Source organism: Sycon ciliatum, chromosome 3 (assembly GCF_964019385.1).
Source record: "Sycon ciliatum chromosome 3, ocSycCili1.1, whole genome shotgun sequence".
Classification (NCBI taxonomy): domain Eukaryota; kingdom Metazoa; phylum Porifera; class Calcarea; order Leucosolenida; family Sycettidae; genus Sycon; species Sycon ciliatum.
In genome coordinates this window covers 8154741-8178523 of record NC_088645.1, presented here as the reverse complement: position 1 = coordinate 8178523, position 23783 = coordinate 8154741, and the positions used below count along the sequence as shown (strand labels likewise).

Sequence of the window (23783 nt, the reverse complement as noted above, 5' to 3'; positions counted from 1 at the left end):
CTATTCAGTAGATCCGTGGTGTGGAAACGTTCCGTAGATCGTGGAACTGCAAGGAGTTGACACCATAATCAGAAGGTCCACTAGCCACAGCCCAGTTTTCAACACACCATCGACTGGCAGCATCGCCATCATCAGGCATCCCGCTTTCGAGAAGCTACGCCATGCACTGTAGTAACCCTGTCCAAATGCTTAGTCCTGGTACCGGTATTGGTACATCCTGGTCAGGCTGAACTGAAGGCTCGATATCCTGCTACGGCGCAATGCCATGACGTCTTGCGTTGGTAAAGAAGTAACGGGAATGGCTAGAAGGAGCGAGCTCCGCGCGTGTGCCATGAACGGTGTAAAGCTATTTCCAAGAGCCCATCCTGTTGTTCGGACGGGCCGTTCCGCCGGGCACCACTAGAAAACGGTCTTCCTGAGGCATAGAAAACCAGTGCCTGTGCACGTCTTTCACGACAGGGACAAGTAGAGGAACGCACTGCTCTTCCTGCTTTCGTCAAAGCATAATCACCGACTGAAGTCGCATGCCTGTCTTTCGTGTGTATGCCGTTTAGCACTGTCAGCTTCGTATATGTGATGTGTTGCACGCTGCGCAAGAAAATTACTGGTAGCTGAGCCTGAGGCAGCATAAAGTCATAACCATGTCCATGATACCGGTAACCTTCTCACCACGAAGCTGCTCTCACAACACTTCAGTCTGCAGCACAGGATTTGGCATATATGCAGTACACTGCATGGCTGTACTTGAAGTTGAAGTAGGGACATCAGTGCAACACTGCACTCTGCAGACTAGATTCTCGGAAGACAGAGCATATGACATTGTACTTGTATGTTGTGTGAGGTCGCAGTCGAGGCGCTACGAAAAGCAGTTCTCCAGCGAAGTGTTTTATACGCGTCAAGAGGATGACATCGATCAGTGCAGTCACTGAGTGTAGACCATGGACTGAGCATGAGGCCGAGTGAGTCAGTCGTACCCAAACCATTCTTTTTGGGGGTAGATCTACGACTTTCTGGTGTAGATTCTACACTGAGTCTGTAGATGCAGCACCCCCCCCCCCCCCACCACACACACAGACACAGACACAGACACATATACGGTAAAACCTGTCAAGGCGACTCAAGGGCCCTTCAAAACGTGGTCTCTGTAACCAGGTGGTCTCCTTACCCAGGGTCATTTGACTGGAATCATACTGAGCATCCCTCGGTCCTAGTTGCAGTGGTCTTCTAGAACAGGTGGTCGCCTTTAAGGCTTATCCAAGTGTGGTCGCCTTGACAAGTTTTTACTGTACATTTTACCAAGAGTCCATAACCCAAGACTCAAGGCAAGAGTATGCAACTGTGATTATGGGTGCATGCGTGGCGCGCTGCCTTCATTACGTAACTTGCCTTCATCACGCTCTGAAAGCATGCATTCAAACTCTCAATTTCTCGCACGAGCCCATCCGTTTTTGCTCGATTCGTTCCAGTACCTACACAATCTCTGAATTCTGGCGCGTGAACTCCAGTTCCGTACGAAAGTTCATTTCAAACTAGAGGGAAAGTGCGGTGTTTGATTTTCCGCAGTGCGCGGACTGCAGCTGAATGATGTAATGAAGGCAGCGCGCCGCGCGGTTGGCCCATAGAAAAGAGATCACAGTTGCATACTCTTGGGTTATGGACTCTTGGATTTTACTCGTTAGACTTTTTTTTAAGGTCTAACGAGTAAAGGTTAGAAATTTAGACACGCATCACTCCGGCAATGTATGTAAAAGGACTACATTGGTCGAGTTCACGGCCCACTTGACGGGCCATGATAGAGATGCTACAGCAGAAGCCATAGCAACACACATGCACAGCTGCACAGACAGACACATACCCATACCCACTCACTAGCACAAGTGAATAAAGGTGTAAAAAATGGTTTTTTAGTCTCTAAGAATTTTTTTTAAAATGTAGAAATCACCATCAAAATACACCCATAAAGCCCACATCAGCACTTTGGAGGAAGCAGCTTCGTTTGACGTCACATGACGCCGCTTTTGACGACTTGACAACGCTAGAAATTCATGGCTAGGTCGGACAGAATCGATTTTCTCTTCACATAAACCGGCTATGCCAGCAACCTAATCGTAGGATATCGCCAGCAGAAATCTACAAACCCGGAGTTCTAACTTGAACAAGGAAGTGAAAAGCGTGTAACAAAGTTACGATTGCAGGCACATGCACCAGGGGCAAGTCGATATACTGAATCTCCGGACTAAGCTAGCAGTTTCCAGCGTCTTCGGTCTCGGCAGCTGCGTTGGGAGTGGCCAGCACACTATAATGGCGTTAGGTGTATAGTTCGCAGTAGCTGCACTAGTTGCACGGATTTAAGTCGGTGTTTGTCTTGGGGCCAGTGAGTGACCTAGCTCTTTGCCTTTGGTGGTGGTGGTGGTGGAAACGATGTGGGTATTTTCTCGACAAGGCGCTTGAGGTCCCGCAGGTCCTCTCTGGTATCGGCAGCCATGGTGTGCATCTCACGTTGCATCTCCATGCGCAGTGCTTTGTGCACGTTCTGTAGACCTGCGGATGTCTGTGAAACAGGGACGGGAAAGACGGCGTCACACATACGGACGTACACACATACGAACGGACACACATACGGACGGACACACACACACACACACACATAATTATGCATGAACACACAAAATACACACCAAAACAAAGAAATACTTCACTGATTGATAGCCAATAGTAACGAGGAAAATGCGGGGTGCTATCCCTTTTCAATGCGGGTAAAACAAGAGAGCTTCCTCCCAGGGTGCTCGCTATGGCGACCAGCTTTTGATTGGTCCGGTCATAACCAAGCCTTTCATACTTTGGTCCGTGATATGGAGGGTGTACATGCCCGACACAGCACTGAATACGAGCTGATGGCCAAACGCTGGTCCGGCGATTAGCGTACCAACTGTAAAATTCAAAGTGATGCAAATTACTTTCCAACGTTGCTTTACCCACAGCCGCACCCACAGCATCTCACCTTCTCATAAACTTATCTCTTATTGGCGATGGTGCCATCGTGAGAATAAAGAATTAAAAAGTTCCACCAGCACACTACCAGCACACTACATGCATTATGAACGTGATGTCCACCCCCCCCCCCCCCCACACACACACACAGGGCATACACTCTGTGACAGCAGCAGTGTACATGACTGTACTGTTGTGCACATGGAAATCCGCTCGCACGTCTAGCGGCCCCAGGGTGCTGGCCATGCAGCCGTGAGTATGTGTGTAGATCTAAGGTACAAACAATCATGTATGCGTTGCAGGGCGCTGGTCGCATCGGATCAACATGCAACGTTCTGTTCGCGCTGAGGGCGCAGGCCCTGGACATTCGACTAGACTTCCATGTCCACGACAGTAGCAGAGGAGGCAAGGCAAGCCGCTGATGCTGACACATCAACTACGCCTCTTGAGTCTTGGCTGCCGCTCACGTGGTCACTTGGCCACGTGACATGCGAACAATGCCAACACACACACGCACACGCACACACACACACACACACACACACACACACACACACACACACACACACACACACACACACACACACACACACACACACACACACACACACAGAGTGTATGTGTTACAACGTACCTCAGCAACAACCCGTCGTGTGCACTCCTCCACGGTTTGTTGAATGACTTGCTGCAGCTGTAGATTAGCTACAGGGATGTTGTCAGCAACCCGAGTGCCCACTGAGACACCAGCTTCTGATGCTTTCATGATGTTCATCTGCTGAGACCTGGGTTAGAGATGGAGAACAGCAAAAGTGGATATAAATAAGTTAAGCTGTGGTGTCATGCTCTCACACCCAGTAGTTGCAATACGATCCGTTCACGCTCTGCTGTATTGAGCAGTAGATATGCTACACAGCACTTTTTAAACTCTACAATTCGTTGGCGATACTTCGGCCTCGCAGGGCTAAAATCCTGAAATACATTTCGGCCGCATCAAACGTTCGGCCAAATATGCCCCGGCCGAAAATAGCCGCAAATAAATATGCTCCGAATATTTGTCGACTCACAGTACACACGTATGCATGTGTACGTGTGAGCGTGTACCATTGACAACTTTCCACACTCCCCTACAGCGAAACTAGCATCAAAAAAGTTTAGTTGAATGCAACGCTGCCCAACCAAATACCAGCCAGCAAAGACCAACACTTTCAGCACTTGACACTTGACAGAGCGTAGATCATTAAGTACAGTACTGGCGGTCGCCGAAGAACTCTGTGTGTGTGTGTGTGTGTGTGTGTGTGTGTGCGTGCGTGCGTGCGTGCGTGTGTGTGTGTGGTCAGCCTCGTAGCCTAGGCCGTTCTTATTGTCATGTACTACAGTCTATGCATAGTTGAGTCACTGTGTGTACATTGGTATGCTGTGCTTGGTGAAATTCTAGCCTGTTCCAAGTGTTTGTTCTTCAGCGCTCCGTTCTTCGGCGCCCGACAGTACCGTAGGACACTTCATGCATCCCTGGCCAGTAGCCATGGCATGGGAAGCAGCCAGCAGCCTTGCAGACATGGCTGCCATCACCACTGCTGCCGCTGTTCCCGTGGACTAACCTCATGGAGAAGAGCAGTTGCTCCAGCTTGTACAGCTGCTGCTCTACCAGCCTCCGCTGGTGTTCCTCATTTAGCTTGGCTTCAAAGTCAACAGGTTCCTCCCAGGTGAGCAGTAGTTCTATATGGAACAGAGCGTTGTTGGATGAGAGAGGGAGAGGGGGAGAGAGAGAGAGAGAGAGAGAGAGAGAGAGAGAGAGAGAGAGAGAGACAGAGAGGTGTCATGCAATCCTTGAGAATTTCCTTCATGCCACTGGCATGATGTCTTCGCATTAACATTCTCCGACCGCATACTTGACTATTCCAAAAACGAAGTCTATATTTCAGGCAGGTTTCAGAATTCTAAAGGACTTGATGATTTCGAGCTGTGTCGTGAATATGCATCACGAATCCGCGTTACGCTCATTATTATGTCTTTATTTGTTTATGTGTTACATCATGTTGACGTCATGCTGATGTCTTGCTGCACACATCGCGTGCACCGTTTTGCAGCTCTCAGCCCGGAGCATGCGCAGCGAGCCTGTGGCTCCTTTTTTGCTGCCTTTCCCCTTTTGCATGCTTTGACATGCTTCACCTTGTCTCAACTAACTAGAACTTGTCTCAAATAAGGTTTTCTGGTGACACTCCTTTTCAAGTCACCTAATCCTTTCAAGTAACAAGTGCAATGTCGTTCCGTGAACCGGAACCACTCCATATTTGAGTTACCAAGACGTATTTGTGCGTAGCTATACAAGCTCTCCTACTCAACAGTTCAAAGTTGCGCACAAGCTGGAAAATCAAGCGTGATGGTTCTTACGAAAACACAGAGAACGTTTTGAAGGCCAAGGTCAATTTTTTCATCATTTTTCACTCAACCCCCCCCCCCCCCCCACCGACACGACACTGCATCTCGAAAAAACAGGCTTGCATTCAAAACAGGCTTCTAAATGAGACAGGCTTTAATACAAGACACTACGATACACGTCTTAGCAGAGTACATACTGTTAAGTGTGTTCCACTGTACTCACTCTGTGGACACGCTACGATTGTCGTGGCATCATACACTTTCAGAACGCCCTGCATTGTTACATACGTGTACGCATGTGCGTAAGTGCGTGCGTAAGTGCACACACACACACACACACACACACACGTACACAAGCACACATACGCGCGTGCACACACATGCACACACACACACACGAGAAAACCACACTCATATGCAAAAACAGGTACACAAACGCACGCATGTACGTACATACAAACATGTACAAACATACACAAACATACACACACATACACACAAGCACACAAACATGCACAAACATGCACACACATACACACAAGCACGCACACACGTACACAAATGCACGCAGATGCAACACAATTTAAACGAGATGGAGAATATAATCGAAAATCCGCTTCTGCCAAAGCTACTAAAAAGTTTTGCCTTCACAACCCCTCGAAAATTATTCAAAGTGTGCATCTAGATGTACCTCATATGCCTTATTTGGGAAAGAGAATAACATTGCTTTGCAGGGCTTCTTCGCTGCTCTGTCCCCCTACCTTTTTATCCCAGAATCTCGTCTTCTCCGATTCCAGCAGCTGATTACACCAGTTACGCTCCAGATTTAACTGTGCATCCTGTTTGATTTCGGCGTAGGTATCGCTCAGCTGTGCAATCAGGATGTTCAACAGCACGATGAGAACCATGAAGAGATAGAGGATGCGCAGGAGAATCGTCGGCCAACTGTGCGCAGAAGAACATGCGTGGAAATGTCAGAGACGCGTGCACACACATATACACACGCGCGCATGCACGCACGAACACACACACAAGCACATACAGTCGTCGGTGGTGAAGTAGAGCACACAAGCACAGTGGACTGTAGTCTGTATGGGTGCTGATGTCCCATGGCACAACGGCAAGAAAGTAATGCATAAGTGATGACCAGCGCTCTTTAACTACAGGGCACACGTGTCGTAGAGTGGTTCTTTAAAGAGGCCGAACCTCCTACACACCTGGCAAGGCTGACCGGTTTCGTCTTGTTTTCACAGAATCATCAGAGAAGGTCCAGCATCTTTAAAGAGCAGTTCAGTTGTCTGAGGATTGCCATGATCTGGCAGGAAACCATTACCGTAATCTCGCGCAGTTAAGGACATGTTCTTATTCTCATGGAATATAAGAGCACTCTCGCTTATAAGAACATGCACTTATACGTGAAGTAAAATCACAAACCACACAATGTTCATCATGGTTCCATTGTACTGGCATTAACCAATAATATGATTGTGTATGCACAAAGTCATGTCGTGGGCATGGCCGGGACAGCTCCATCCCAGTCCTGGTTGACCCCGATGGCATGGAATGCACCAAAAGCCACGACAAGGCTAACGTCATCGGGAAGTACTTTGCCCAGAAGTGCAGCCTAGACGATGACTTTGCAGAACAGTTGGGGCCGTTCCCGCATGTCCGCCAGCGCACCGCAATATACGCTTGCAACAGTCCACTTCCGCCAAGCCACCGTACGCCGGACACTCCGAGCCCTGAATCCAAGTAAAGCCACAGGGCCTGATGCAGTACCCGCTAGAGTGCTGAGAAAATGTGCCGACTCTCTGGCTCTGCCCCTATCCAAGCTGTTTACCCTGTGCTTCTGCAGTGGTCATCAACCTGCCATGTGGAAAGTTGCCAACGTCGTACCGGTACACAAGAAAGGCCCCAAGTCGAACCCCAGAAACTACCGACCGATATCACTACTGCCCATAATGTCTAAGTGTATGGAGTCCATCGTGAACCGCAGCCTGTCCAACTTCCTGAAGAAGAATGACATCCTTTCTCACAGGCAGTTTGGCTTTCGCACTGGACTGGGAACCTCTGATCTGCTGATTGCTCTTCAGCATGAGTGGAGCCTTGCAGCTGCCGGTGGAGGCCTCGTCAGGGTACTCGCAGTAGATATTGCCGGGGCCTTCGACAAGGTCTCGCACAACGACGTCCTCTACAAGGCTGAGCAGTGCGGCATAAGTGGCCCCCTCCTTGCCTGGCTCCGGAGTTACCTGACAGACCGCCACACCCGTGTCGTCATAGGTGGCCAGTCTTCACCGACCCACCGAATCCAATCTGGCGTGCCGCAGGGCAGCATCCTCGGCCCCATCCTCTTCCTTCTGTACGTCAACGACGCAGAAGACCACCTGCCTGATGGGGCGAAGCTGGCTGTATACGCCGACGACACAACTCCCTACAAGTGCATCACCACCCGACTCAGACTGCCAGAAGAGACAGCAATCCTCCAGCAGACAGTAGACTCACAAGCAGCATGGGGAAGCAGGTGGAGGATCAAGTTCGAGCCCACAAAGTCGCAGGCATTGACCATCAGCCACCACCGCTCGCCAACCCCCCCCCCCCCCCCCCGAACGCAATACGCTTCCAAGGAGCAGTCGTGCCAGAAGTAGGGGAGTTCAAGCTTCTTGGCGTCACCTTCGACAGGCAGCTGGCATTCCGCAGCCATATCCGACAGCTTGCAGTACGCGGAGCCCAGCGGCTCGGCTTCCTCCGTAAGGCATCGGCTGTGCTAGACCCAAAGCACCGGGCAATCGTGTACCGTGGCTTTGTCCGCCCTGTGCTAGAGTATGGCATGCTGGTGTGGATGAGCGCAGCCCCCACCACCTTGGCCCGCCTCACTGCCATCCAGCGCCGTGCCCTGCACATAATTGGAGATGGATCATACCTCCTGAGCCTCGACATTCGCCGTACCGTAGCAGGGCTCTGCTTTCTGTACAAGCTGCACTTTGTGGAGGGTCCGGAAATGGTGAAAGCCATTCTGCCACCATCAGCAGCCGCACCGCAACACCGCATGCCTACTCGTGAGACAACCAGATCTGCAACACATCATCCATCGCAACTCACCAGTATCCTTCCTCCTCAGGCACGAAACAACACGCTCCGCTCATTTCCCCACTCCCTCATCGCAACGTGGAATCAGCTCCCACCTACCCTTCTGCAGTCTCCCCCTTCTCGCAGAGGCATGCACACGTTCAAGAAAAACGTCAACGACCACTTGCGGCGCAGCAAGTGGGAGTGGGCCACAGACAGGCTATGATCTCTGCCAAATTATACTGACCGCACTCCAGCTCCCTTCTACCCCTCTTTGATCCCCTTCGCTCAGCCTTAAAATCCGATTATCAGTTCACTCCATCTTCCTACGGTGCACTGCTTTTACTATTGTTTTGTCCTATCCCAATCTCAAATTCTCCCCATTATCGTTTGCAAAGCCGGTGCTCCCCTCTTGGATGCACATGTTTCTTTTCTCCTATGTATCGGCGCACAGGAGTAACGATGATTCCGAGACCTTTGGTCGGAGGAGTTACTTTTGCCCCGCCCCCACTTCCATCCAATATGCCACCGCCCCCGCTGTGCAGCATCTGATGGTACTGTGGTATTCAGTAAAAAAATATAAAAATATAATGTTGATGCGATGTTTGTCTCTCGCATATAAGACCATGGTCTTATAATCGAACGAAAATGCACTTGTGAAAGGACCGAAAACAGCGACTTTTCGATTATAAGACCATGGTCTTATATGCGCTACGTTACGGTAGCTACAATTTAACCAGACCCGTGCAGTGCTCTGTGACTCCCCTGTGGTATAGCTCTGCTCTTGTCAGCATTGAACACTCTATCGGACCGGAGGACTCTGCTCTCTGTCACCAGAGTGTACAAATATTTTGCGTCTCGACTGCATACAAAATTAGTAAGATGTGTATGAAACAGATGCACGTTTACAGAATGAGCACACGCTAGCACTTACAAATATCCCGTGCCGAAGTACGTTCCAACATTCTCGTTCTGAACCATGATACGAAGTAGAGTGACAACAATGTGTGGGTAATCCCTAATGAAAACACACATGCACATGCACAGACACACATACACATGCACAGACACACATACACATGCACAGACACACATACACATGTGAAGAAGGAGCATGAGACATGATTAATCGGCTGCAGTGGAGCCTCCGCATATTGAAGACGGTAGTACCATGGCCGTTCATACTTTGTGTATGATATGGCAGGTACTAGTACACATGCTCTCAACAGTAGGAAAAAGGATGGTCAGATGAGAACCTGACAAGCCGGATCGGTTCCAGCAACCCCGCGCACACATGATCCCAAAACACTCACGAGAGTTCGTCAGTGCGGTCTAGATCCGTGCCAGTCAGCCCGTTAGACTCCGGGTAATCAGATCCACCCAGCAGTAGGTAGGTGGAGCCGCTGAATGCCAGCAGGAAGATACAGTAGATGATGGAAAAGCGCACCATGTCCCTCACCATGATCTTGACTAGAATTTGTAGGTAGATACCGGTGATCCTGAGAGAGAGAGGGAGAGACAAGAGAGAGAGAGAGAGAGAGAGAGAGAGAGAGAGAGAGAGAGAGAGAGAGAGAGAGAGAGAGAGAGAGAGAGAGAGAGAGAGAGAGAGAGAGAGAGAGAGAGAGAGAGAGAGAGAGAGAGAGAGAGAGAGAGAGAGAGAGAGAGAGAGAGAGAGAGAGAGAGAGAGAGAGAGAGAGAGAGAGAGAGAGAGAGAGAGAGAGAGAGAGAGAGAGAGAGACGAGAAGAAGAGAGAGAGAGAGAGAGAGAGAGAGACGAGGGAGACAAGAGAGAGAGAGAGAGAGAGAGAGAGAGAGAGAGAGAGAGAGAGAGAGAGAGAAAGAGAGAGGGAAAGAGAGAGAGAGACGAGAGAGAGACAGAGAGAGACAGAGAGAGATGAGAGAGAGAGAGAGAGAGAGAGAGAGAGAGAAAGACGAGAGGGGTGATGATAAAATCAGTACATAGATGGGGAAGTAGCCTATAGTCTATACTGAAAGTCTACAAATTTCCGGCGCTTTTAATTTCGACTTGCCAGAGCTAAAAATACATTTCGGCCGCATTAAAATTTCGGCTTTTACTGCTGCTGCCTGTATACACTGTCACACCAAACCTTGCAAAACAAAATTTCGGCCAAAGAGGTTAAAAATAGCCGAAAATAATAATTATGTGCTGACTACTTGTTGACTTACAGAACAAGATGATATGCACGACGATGTCTATACTGAACTGCTTTATTGTATCGGTAATCAGTTCACAAATCATTCAAACACCTTCTGCACAGTCTCTCCTACTGTATTCTGAATAAGGAGAACACATTGCTTGGGTGAATATGGCCAGTGGCTCACACAGCCGTACTTGACCCAGTGCATCACACACCTGACCCAGTGCATCACACACCTGACCCAGTGCATCACACACCTGACCCAGTGCATCACACACCTGACCCAGTGCATCACACACCTGACCCAAGGACTCACTCAGTGATGCACACCATTTGACCATTTGACGCAGATCGCCGGAGGCGAAGATAGCGATGCTACAGCAGAAGCCATAGCAACTTGTGCTGGGATTGCACCATTCAACAGCTTGTAAGGCTGAAGAATTGACCGCCACTATTCAGCCTTGTCTATAGATCTACCACACAGCTATGACGTGGCTTTTTTATGGCCAGTGAAACCCTACTTTTTGGTCTTTTTCATTTTTCCCGCACACACACCACACCACATACTCCGGCATGCACTGGCTGTTGGTAACCACCCAGGAGAATGAAAGAAAAGCACACACATACACACATACACACACGCACACACACACACACCTACACTTACACACACGCACACACACACACACCTACACTTACACACACGCACACACACACACACACCTACACTTACACACACGCACACACACACACATCTACACTTACACACACGCACACACACACACACCTACACTTACACACACACACATAACCCAGTGACTCACAGGGTTATCATGAACCTGAACCAGTGGACCACACAGACACACACACACACACACACACACACACACACACACACACACACACACACACACACACACACACACACACACACACACACACACGGACATTACACACCCGACCCAGTGACTGACACACACACGCACGCACGCACACATGCACGCACGCACACACACACACACACACAGACAGACAGACAGACAGACACACCCACACACCCACACACCCACTCACCCACCCACACCCACACACACACCCACACACACACACCCACACACACACACAGCCCTACACATACCTGAGTATGGAGATAGACACGAGTATGCGCATGGTAACGAACATGTAAAGAACGGCCATGAACTCCCACTGGGCAAACGACTGGCTCACTCTCAGCGGGATCAACGCAAAGAACGACAGACTGGTGAACACTTGGTAGTAATTGGACGGCTCTCGGAGGTAATTGCGCACACCAGACCTGAGAGAGAAGGCAAAAAGGCAATCCACACACCGGCATGGCTATCAATAATATTGGCATGGCTAATCCACATTGGCATGGCTGTCAATAGTATTGGCTGTGCTGTCATCGTAACACACCCACATTCCAACGAAATCCAGTATGGGTCTACCGGAACGTTTCTTGTAACGATCATCAGTGCAACTGTTTGTTTCTATTCACTATCTAGACACAGTGGTGTTTCTGCCTTCTCATCCAACCATACGGCTAGGTCCTCAATAAAAGACGACGAATTGTCATCCGTTCCTTGTAAGGGTTGAGAGCTCATAATTACGGCTACTACGGATCGGTGAGTGTGTGCATTGTGCACTAGGGTAACATCTACTGGAAGTACACTGGATATCAAAAAAGTATTCTTTCTAGACCAAAGAGTGGTATATTTGATAAATAAAGATAGAAATATTTACGATACTTCTCCAGACGTTTCGTTGTTCTGAACAACATCGTCAGTGGATAAAATATACCACTCTTTGGTCTAGAAAGAATACTTTTTGGATATTACATTGAGAGTGGATAATCAACGGCTTGTCCACCAACTCTTTGTAAATTGGACAGTTCTTACTGTTTAAGTTCCAGGCCCTCAGCTAGGAGACTGGCGGCCGTGAGAATGAGCATGAGAATTTCGATGGCAAGTCGCGTGTAGTCCAGGAAACTGTCGTACTGTAGCGGGTTACCGTGAATGGCTTCACTGACATCTGTGTATGTGTGTACACGTGTACGTGTGTGTTTGAGAGAGAGAGAGAGAGAGAGAGAGAGAGAGTGTGTGTGTGTGTGTGTGTGTGTGTGTGTGTGTGTGTGTGTGTGTGTGTGTGTGTACGCACATGTAAAGTGTACACGGATACGTGATAAGCGAACAAGTCACAGCCATACAGTTCAGGCACAGGCAGGGGCGTCTGTGCGTGCCTGGACGCACAGCTTAAACCACCCCTGCCCTATTGGGGTGTGATACTTCTCAGATCGAAATATGCCAGCAAGTAAATCAGATCAGGCCGTGTCAGAAAATGATGAACTGCCAAAGAAATACCACGTCTGGTATGGTATGATATACAGTAAAACCTGTACTAAAGACCACTTTGCCAGGCACGGACGGTCTCACATTCACGTACGGTTGTGCGGTGTAAACCTCTAACTAAGGACCACCTGCCACTAAAGACCGCTTTCTCTGGCCCCAAGGGGCAGTCGTTAGTCACAGGTTTTACTGCATTTCAAAAGCATTGACCTCTCATCATCATCATCATCATCATCTGCGTTGCCGAAAAAATAATAAAAGTAAAATTTTAAAAATAATAATAAACGGCATTATGCAGCTGTGTAAGCAGTAGATGCACAGTGCGACTGCCAGGCATCTCTGTCAGATGCCAACTGGCAATTCTCATGCAGAGACATACCAGTCCACGAAACGATGTTGTCAGCAAAGGAAATCTTCGGACGACCACGCTTTCTCTTACCATCCACGACACCAAACATCACGTCACGTACAAGCTCGCAGCCAGATGGGCGGCATGTGTGCCCGAAATAGGTCAGTTTGCGTATCTTGACCCTGGCTAGCAGCTGTCTCTGTACTCCCAACTCCACCAGGATACTGTCATTTGTGCGCTTCTCCATCCAGGATACTCTGAGCAGACGTCGGTAGCACCACATTTCTGCTGCCTGTATTCGTCGTTCATCTGTCTTCCGCAGAGTCCAACTCTCAGCTCCATACAGCAGGACAGACCACACTAAGGCATGCATTATCCGGATTTTCAGCTGTCTGGAGATGTTGTGGTCTTTCCAGATGTCAATTAACTGCAGCATACGCTCTTTCGCCATGGCAATTCTTGACCGAATATCGAGGCTGCAATCACCGTTTGTTGTCTTCCAGGATCCCAGATACTTGAAACTGCTCACCTCTGCAATTCCCTCTAGACGTTTTCAAATAAGTTGAAATAACTCAAACTTGGTTTGAGCTTTTTGAGAAGAATCTTCGGGATATTGATCAGGCGGTTCTCACTGCTATAAACGCCCAATTTCGGAAATTTTATGCACAAAGTGATCACAGATTATGTGGTATGCTGGCCTAACAGCATCATCGAAACCAGAGGTCTATACTTTTGAAAGGCACCGTACTTCGAGTAGTAACAACAACAACAACAACAACAACAACAACAACAACAACAACAACAACAACAACAACAACAACAACAACAACAACAACAACAACAACAACAACAACAACAACAACAACAACAACAACAACAACAACAACTCACTGGTCGCAGCTTGAAAGGAGCTGGTTCTCTTGCCAACAGCCGTCATGAATGCAAAGGAGCAGAGAGTGACGTAGCACAGATATAGGAGAAGTGCTTTGCTGTATTCAAACACACACACACGCACACGCACACACACACACACACACACACACACACACACACACACACACACGCGCACACACATACATATACACACATAGACACATGCACACACGCAGACACGTACGCAGGCACGCGTACACAGACACTCACACATGCACACATCCGCACACACGCAGTCATGCACACGCACACACACACGCACACACACGCACGCACACACACACACACACACAGACACATGCACACATACACATGTACACACATAGACACGTGCACACACAGTACAAACCCAGATATCACAAACACTGTACTGTCAACGACAACGCAACAAGCACTAACTCTCCGCCATGGTCAGCTTTGAGCTGCAACAGCCTTGCTGTAAGTAACCTAGGTTTGTGTGACCCAACCCCTTCAGGATCTAGGACTCAGAGTAGGAGTCATCTGCAAAGCTAGTGGCCCGATGAACAGAGCGAGGAGCATATGATATCGCGAGCTGAAGAATGCTCTGGTTTTCTCTTCAACCCCCCCCCCCCCCCCCCCGCATTCCCCTACTAACGAATATTGATTATACCGCCGCTCTGTTTTAAAAGTCTACATCTTCTTAAGGATGATTTTGAGAGATCAGGGCTGGTACATCATCACGTTGATATTACTCAAGCTTTTGCCAAATGAGACAAACGGTTGTCATCAAACGCCAGGGAGTCACAGTATATTGTGAGACGACGTGGGCGACTTAAACGCTAAATCATGTGCATTCATGGGTTTCGACCCCGGGTGGCACATTACATTTGCCCTTGGGGCAAGGCTGATTGAAACACGCTGTAACTGGCTTATTGCATCGCTTCGCTGGACCACGCCAAGGCCGTCACAGCCGGGGCGGCCCCACTTTCTTTGGCGTTTTTCTTTTCTTTTTTCTTTTTGGAGCACACTGCAACAAAGCGCGATGATCGCAGCTCAGCGCAAACGTGGCAAATCCTTGTCCCCGATCGTGGTTTGCTGCAGAATGAAAAAGTCTTTTATTGCAGTTACACTGAAATGGCACCAAATGCCTGGAAATGCTTGCAATTGGCTTCAATTTTTGAATTTTTTTCCCGGAGGAGGGTCATGTTTGTCCCCGATCGTAGCGTTTTCTTGGTTTGTTGCAGAATCAAAAAGTCTTTCATTGTAGTTACACTGAAATGGCACCAAATGCCCAGAAATGTTTGCAATTACAGTCCCTTCAGAAAAAGATGGACTTCTTGCTTTTGGCCATAAATGGGTCAAACGTTGAGTTTTTTTAGAATTTTTTTCTGCAATCCCCTATGGAATCCTCTTCCAATTATGTTTCTAAAGTCTATTTCTCCAAAAAGCAAGCCGTAACAAGAATAGTATTTCGGCCAGGTTTTGCCCCAAGAGCACTGAATTGGGAAAGACCATCAAAATCCAGGCCGTTTGATCCTGCCTGCAACAGTGCATTGTATGGTTCGAACCCCAGTTCAGGTACCCTTTTTGGACCCTTTTTCAAATTTCAAACTTCGCAGCACTGCACTGTGTACGATAAAATCTTGAAAATTCGCCAAATACGGGAGCTCGCCAGAGCCAGGGCCCATCTTTTTGTGAATGGACTGTAGTTTCAATTTTTAAATTTTTTTCCGGGGGACGACCCCCCCCCCACCCCCCTTCCATGGCCACCCCACCTCCAAAGCCGGTGCGACGGGCCTGCCACACTCAGAGACAGCAAGTCCAGGTGGCAATTGCCATTGTGAATTTCACCGGCGTATCACGCTCCGCAGCAGACGTGTAGTATTTTTCGCCACAGGTACTCCCCTGCTGGACACAAGGCCATCACGAGCGCTTCGTGCTGAAGCCGGCTAACAAGCATCCCGCCAAGATTCCTAGCTACGGAACACGTCAGCAGACGTACGCAGAGGGCAGAAGCGTTAGCATTGCCCAGATCGGTGAACTAGCTGCAACAGCTGAGGGCACAACATTACATTACGACGGAACAAGCAAGTTTGGACACAAGTACATGGGTTTCCTACTTGGCAGCAGCGAAGGGCAACTCACCATGTCAGTCGGTGATGTCGTTTCTCGTTCGGCAGAGCACGCACTGGCATTGCTCAAGGAAGTAATCGGCACCCCGCCTCCTGTTGATAATGTTACCGGAATAGCGACTGTAAGCTTGAAAACTGGTGCTAACCTTGCTCCTTCCAAGTCGCTTTCGTGAGCAGCATAAACAATTGATGTGTGGTGTTTGTTCGTCGTTTGTAGAGGCTGCTCTAGAAACGCCATGTTGTAAACACTTGTTCGTGCAAAGTGCATTACACGTTGGCCGGAACAAAGTATGAAACGTCCGCAGTGCAAACATGCACTGTGTATAGATTGATTTGGGGTCACCACATCCTACTGTGGCTGATATCACTATGCTGCAGTCAGTCTTAAAATGTGATTTTCACGAGACGCCACTAATACTAGCAATAGGCTGCCCAGTGCAGATGAGGCTTTGTGACCTAAGTTAAGAGCCACATGCAGAATTGTTCGCACGGCCCAAGCACCCCATCCACTCCTATTCAGAGAGTAGTGTCCGAATCTGAATCCTCCACTCTTGAGGATATCCTGTTGGTGGACACACCCGCGGCATAACAGACGCAGGCGAGAAGCTGCCCTGTACCCTGCGCAATACCACGACAGACCGTGCTGCCGCTGCAGGTAACGCTAAGTTCAACGTACTCCTCGGCAAGTACCGGCAATCGTACTATCGGCAAAGGTTCCTGACTGGGACCAAGTACCTGATCAGGAGAAGGCATTGCTCTCCAAGATGAACGATCACTGTTGCCGCCCCCACATGTAGATATATGGCGGAAGAAGATGGCAGATGACAGTGCCATAGAATCGGATTTGGAGGAGGAGGAGTGGCCGCAGGTCATAATAATCAGCGATGATGATGATGACGACGTTGAGGATGGGCCACCAGCACCACCACCACCACCACCACCACCACAACAACAACCACCACAACCACTACATCATCTGAAAGGATATGAGGAGGTGGTGGTGGTGCGAAGAGAGCTCCGTGAAGATGGCCTCGTGCGGGTCATCAGTTTCACTACCAAGACCTTTATTTACACCACGGGTGAGGAGGTCACACACGCACACATGTTCGTTGGTGAATCTCGCTGAGCAGTGCAATGCTGCCCTGCACAGGTGCAAGAGCGGCACCATGGAGGGAGAAGAAGTTGCACAGAGAACAATAAAGAGGCTGGCACCATCCGTCTTACCAGGACTGCATGCCTTCTGCTGCAATCAAGTCGCTGATGAGAGCGCAATTGAATCGGATTATGAGGACGATTGGCCACAAGTCATCATCATTAGCGATAGTGACGATGACGCCGATGATGTCCAACAAGAACCACCACCACCACCACCACAACCACCACAACCACTACAGCAGCAACACCATCTGAAAGCATATGAGGAGGGGGTGGTGATGGGAAAGGAACTGGAGGAAGACGGTGTAGTGAGGGTAACTACATTAACCACGAAAACGTTTATGTATAGTAATGGCGTTGATTTCATGTGGACTTTGCTACCTCCTGCGCCAGCCGTGGTATCACCGCTCTACCGTTAGCCGCGTTCAAAGGCAACAGGTTCAACATCATATTCTTCGATGCTGCAGGTGTTCATTTTCTCAAGGCACTCATGACGGAGTACTGTTCTTTGGCGGAAAAGAACAGGCTGATTGAGGCAGTGGAGAAAGATCCGGCCGATCCACATTATCTGGCCGGATGTCGTGCACTTGGCATTATTGGTAAGATTGTCAGCGGTCCGCTGTGGCAAATTCTTGTCCAGGACATGGGTACGGACCCACAGACGCATTGTTTCTGTGCGTACGTGTACTTGAAGCGCGCAAACCGCGACGAGTGCACACGCTTTCTCGTGTTCCTCTACTGGCAATGCGAAGTGAAGGTGCTGCTGAAGTCGCACAAGCGCTGGCTCCGCTCTGCTTGTGAACAGTCACTGATGTACAGTATGGTGTTTCGTGACCATGGCGACGCTTACCCTGCACACTCTAGACTGGAATAAGTCCTCTGTATTTTCTCCGATTTGCTTCAAGCGTTGCCAGCATCCTCTACCCGTCTTCAGGAATCGGACGGTATTACAATAGCTGACCGGTTCTCAAAGCAGAAATCTACCCTGACGTCGCTACCCAAGGTCGTAACGTTATTCACGAGGTTGACTCTACATCGTTTCAGGAACTATGGGTGTCTCCGTAGACGCTATGACTCACCGGGGGTACAGTACACTAACGGTGAGTGAGTACTTGAAGACGAGGACGATGACAATCATACTGTAATGGACTGTTAGGGGCATAAGGTGGAACAGTTCTATGCCAGACTGTTTTTTTCCTTTTTTTTACTTACATGACCCCCCCCCCCCCCCCTGGGTACACAATACACCAAGGGTGATATGACTCCCTGGGCGTACAGACCACCTAGATGCTATGACTCCCTGGGCGTACAGACCACCTAGATGCTATGACTCCCTGGGCGTACAGACCACCTAGATGCTATGACTCCCTGGGCGTGCAGACCACCTAGATGCTATGACTCCCTGGGCGTACAGACCACCTAGATGCTATGACTCCCTGGGCGTACAGACCACCTAGATGCTATGACTCCCTGGGCGTACAGACCACCTAGATGCTATGACTCCCTGGGCGTACAGTACACTTAGGGCGCGTTCAGACTGCCGTGAATCCCGTCAAACCGTGAAAGGCGATAAATCGTGAAGGACATTCACACTACCGATAAACTGATGTTACCGGTACGTAAGTTTTGCAGTTCTCACCGCGGCGCTGAGAAGGGATTTTCCCTTTTCCCTTCAGCCTGAGCACTCTTTTTACTGCCGGAATGCAGTTACCACCGCAGCAGCCGGTGCAGTAACGCGGCAGTGACACTTTTACGCCGGTAACGTGCCAGTAACGGCACGTGATCAAATCACCTTGGAAACTTTCCCATTCCGTCACTTTTTATCGGTAGTCTGAACGCACCCTAAGGGTGATATGACTCCCTGGGAGCACGGTACACCAAGGGTGATATGACTCCCTGGGAGCACGGTACACCAAGGGTGATATGACTCCCTGGGTGTACAGCACACCAAGGGTGATAAGACTCCCTGGGTACACACTACACAGACCACCGAGATGCTATTACTCCCTGAGTGCACCGCACACTGTGGTGAGTGAGTACTTACATTGCTTTAGACTCGCCGTACTTGGCCCACTTATGGTGGATGAGTATGCGAAGAAGATTGTGTGATCGTAACTCCTGGTCAGCGGACAGAGAGACAGAGATACAGACAGACAGACAGACAAACAGACAAACAGACAAACAGACACACACACATACAGACAGACAAACAGACACACACACACATACAGACAGACAAACAGACACACACCCAACACATAACACAACACACGTGTGGTAACCACATTGATGCGTTTGCACAGGCTCAGCACAGGCACGTTTGCACAGGCTGACAATAATATCCAATAAAGATCAGCTTCTTTTTCTCATGCATATGTTAGAACATCTAGTACACTATGAAGCCGACGCCTAAGACCAGTCGCCGAGTATACTATGTCTCACCACCACTTTGTTCCTCGATTCTAACATGATTGGACCCATTGGGCACTTGTAAAGATGAAATAAAAACGTATTGTTGCAGTGGTGGTGCACTACAGTTCTGTCAGAGGCAAGCGGCAAGACGGAAGCTTCTCTGACTGACAATAGCGCTTTCATCGTCACCCTCCCATCAATTTCTGACCTAACCTGCCCATGGTAGAGTGGAAGTAAAACTTTAGTGGCTCTGAGGCTCTCCCATTCTCCCTGAGAGTTACAGATCCAAACATCTCTGACAACATTTTCTCTATGTAATGATTCATTGAGGGGAGCTGTAAGGGATGAAATGCATACATATTGCATGGCTGCTGTCTGAACACTGAGGCTGCTTTTACAAGGAGACGAAACGAGCGCGGCCCTCGAGTTGTTTTCAACCCGTTTACACGAGAACGCAAACGTTTTAAAAACGATTCAAACACTTTGAAGTACGTTTCCTATTCAGTCCGTTTCGGGGTGCGTTGTCGCGTAAACGATCGTAGCAAACGCAACGATTCCGTTCAGTTTCGGTCGCACTTCGTTGTCGTGTAAACGCAGCCTGAAATACATACACATTGCATGGCTGATGTCAGGGTACTGAGATGTATGCACATTGCATGGCTGCTGTCAGGACACTGAGATGTAATCCACTGACCTTGCTATCAGCCACCTTGGCATACGCCAGTCCCTTCTTGGCACTGAAGTTAGGATGGTCAGGTGGTCGACCAGAGGAGTCCGTTTCCATGACAGCAAAGTAGAACTTGTACTGCTCGCTATCGATTTTCTCTATCATCGTGTCCATGATGGCTTGAGCTGTGGCCTAAGACAGACGGACAGACGGATAGACGGACAGAGGACGGACAGACAGACAGACAAACAGACAGACAAACAGACAGAAAGACACACACACACACACACATACTGTTACGCATGATACACAGACAGACAGTGTGTATCGCGTATAGCGTGGGTCTTTGAAATCAGCTTGCCATTATTACATGCAATGTATTACTGCCTGCAAAGCGGGGGGGGGGGGGGGGGGGGGGGACATGTGTCATGCGCGGCATTCACGTGCACGTACATAGTACATGTAACGGTACGGTACTCTTCACCGCTGGCGCGCATATTGTTTGCCACATGCACAGTTGTTTCCTGGCGTTCTCTTGTCATTTTCGGCTTGTTATTTTCGGTCTTGAGACAGTTCTGTTAAGATAGACAATGGCGAGCAACAAAGAGAAGCCAAAGAGGAAGTGTCTTTCGGTGGACGACAAGAGGAAATTTTTGAACTTTGTTGATAGCAATCCAGGTAAGACTCTGGGAGATCTTAGTCGTCACTTTTCCGCATCGCAGCCGACAATCTCTTCTATACTGAAACGGCGTGACTCCATCAGTGCCCTTGCTGCCGAGCGACTGACGCAAGTGAAAAGAAAACGAGAAACAAAATGCGACTTACAGGAAGATGGACTGCAGAAATATTTTGAAGCTGGCAAGGCCAAAAAATTGAAAACCATGTCCTACTACATGCTGACATTATTTATTTATTTATTTTTATTCTTATTTCTATTCTTATTTTACTAGGGAATTCCCAACAGGCGTCATCGCCTTCTTACAGGGAACCCTAACAAAAAAAGGAGAAAAAAGAAGACATGCTGATGGAAAAAGGAAAGGATTTAGCCGCTGGTCTCGTCAGAGCTGGACTTGCGTCTGAATCCGACTTTCCAGACACGGACACGGCATGGAAGTCCCATGTTCACCGCTACTTGCATCGACGAGGGATAAAGACGAATAAAGCGCACGGCGAGTCTGGTGATGCGGATGTCGAAGGAGCGAAGGAGTTCATCGGAAATGTTTGGCCAGAATTGTTTCGTTCTGTGGACAGTGATCCGAGCCGTGTATGGGAACATGGAAGAGACCGGTTTGTTTTGGCGTACCTTGCCGAATCGCACTTTGGCAAAAGTGGACAAAAAGGTGAAAGGCAGTAAGACCCAGAAGGATCGTGCCACGTTCGCCACTTGTCTTTGCATGGATGGCAGCGTCCTTCCATTGCATGGCCTAGGCACTGCCCGTTTGCCCCGTGCTGTAGCTGCTGCGAACACTGCCCCTGCCACTGCGTTAGGAGGACGATGGACCAGCAACAACAAATTCTGGATGAACCGTGAAGTGTTCCGCGAATGGCTGCTACAAGATGTAAATCGTCACCAAGCGCAAGGGGAAGAAGATCGTTCTGTTGGTCGACTACTGTCCTGCCCACAAGTGTGACACTGTGAAGGACAGGTTGGACTTTGTGTCGTTGGTATTCATCCCTCCCAATACCACGTCCATCATACAGCCATGTGATGCTGGGGTCATCAAACCCTTCAAGAGTGGCTACAGGAAGCAGATGACGCGCAAGGTGTCATCCTTCATCGATGATCCTGCTCTGCCTGAAATTATTCCGAAAGAGGGAAGCGTGGAGCAGAACTGGTAGCTTGCAGCAGTGTGTACAAACCCTACTCGATCCCTGACATTAGCTTGTTGTGGGTCGCACTGATGAACATGCATGTGTTCAAGGATTATGTGGGAGGGCATGAACGTATGATTGGCATGCCCTGCGTGGCCCTGGTATTTAGCAGAGTCAGGTTTTGGACTGTCTCCCGACAATGACTGCATGTGGAGCTGCTGATTGAGGGGAGAGTCAGTACAAGCACAATATCCGCATGGGACACGATGTGAGGCGTTTTGGAGATGCCGCGAGATTGTGTAGAGCATTCTGGCCAGGCAGGATACGTAGCCGAGGACTGAGAGCAAGTCGCCAAGCAAACATCTAGCAATCACGTTGCATTGGTTTGCCCATGCTCCCTGCCCAACCTGCATTGCTGCAGGGTCTGGGAGTGTGGGGTGGCACTGCTGTCCACATAGTGCACTCCACTGTCAATGTGTTTCTGACAGGGTTGGTGCCAAAGATGATTACATTCCCGCAAGGGCCAGAATTAGGGAGAGTGATGGCAGACTTCCAAGACTTGTGTGGCCTGCCCTACTGCATTGTGTAGGAGCAATCGACGGCACGTTCATGGAATTAGAGAAGCCTGTAGCCCATGGCGATGGGTATTGGTGTGCTACAAGAAATATCCAGCCATAATGATACTCGGGACAGTCGATGCAAGAGGCATCTTTATCAATGTGAACTGTAGCAGACCTGGCAATGTGTTGGAGATGCAGCAACACTTCCAACATCTACACCGAGGCTTGTCTTTCGCTCACCTTGTCCATTGTTATCACTAACAAGTTGGGAACGTGAACTTAAGTAAAATAATCTGCACCGAGGCAAACAATAGTGGATAAGGTGAGGTTGGTCAGCGATCCGTTGCCAATCGGAGGCATGGCCATCCAGCAGTACCTTGTGGCCGAGTCCGCTTTTGCCCTCAACACATTCACAACGCAATGCTTTGCTACCCCTGTGGCAGCTGAGCTGCAGTCGGTCAACAACCGCCTTATTCACACTCGTAGAGTAGCGGAGAAGCTTTCGGCAGACTGAAAGGACAGTTCCACATCTTGGTGCGTACCAGCAGCAGCATCAGCTATCCTACTTCGAAATACCGTATTTCCCCGATTATAAGTCGCACTCCGTTTTCAGGTTTGAGCGATCATTAATTTTTTTGATATATTCACTTCAGTAGTAGATCATGCTCGATTGTAAGTCGCACTCCCTTTTTTACCCTTGAGTTTTAGAGTAAAAAAGTGCAACTTATTCGGGGAAATACGGCAGATTGGCTGCTGAAGTGACTGTGCTTGCAAGCTCGCTGCACAACTTGTGCGAATGATGGGAGCTGCGCGTTTGAGCAACAGTGGACAATCGACCAAGCGCA

General features: G+C 49.1%; 1 protein-coding gene across 1 annotated transcript in view; it reads right to left on the bottom strand.

Moving 5' to 3' along the window:
* Nucleotides 1–1943: 1943 nt before the first annotated feature.
* LOC135811321 (uncharacterized) overlaps nt 1944–23783 on the bottom strand; it is a 36589-nt gene continuing 14749 nt past the window's right edge. Inside the window, exons 8-19 of the mRNA XM_065324545.1 lie at nt 20594–20758; nt 19532–19605; nt 14198–14295; nt 12511–12643; nt 11733–11909; nt 9750–9935; nt 9371–9454; nt 6132–6315; nt 5594–5642; nt 4590–4707; nt 3626–3773; nt 1944–2551 (exon numbers count right to left, since the gene is read on the bottom strand). Coding sequence (XP_065180617.1) covers nt 2384–2551; nt 3626–3773; nt 4590–4707; nt 5594–5642; nt 6132–6315; nt 9371–9454; nt 9750–9935; nt 11733–11909; nt 12511–12643; nt 14198–14295; nt 19532–19605; nt 20594–20758 — 1584 coding nt within the window. The 3' untranslated portion in view covers nt 1944–2383. The remainder of the gene's footprint in view (nt 2552–3625; nt 3774–4589; nt 4708–5593; nt 5643–6131; nt 6316–9370; nt 9455–9749; nt 9936–11732; nt 11910–12510; nt 12644–14197; nt 14296–19531; nt 19606–20593; nt 20759–23783) is intronic.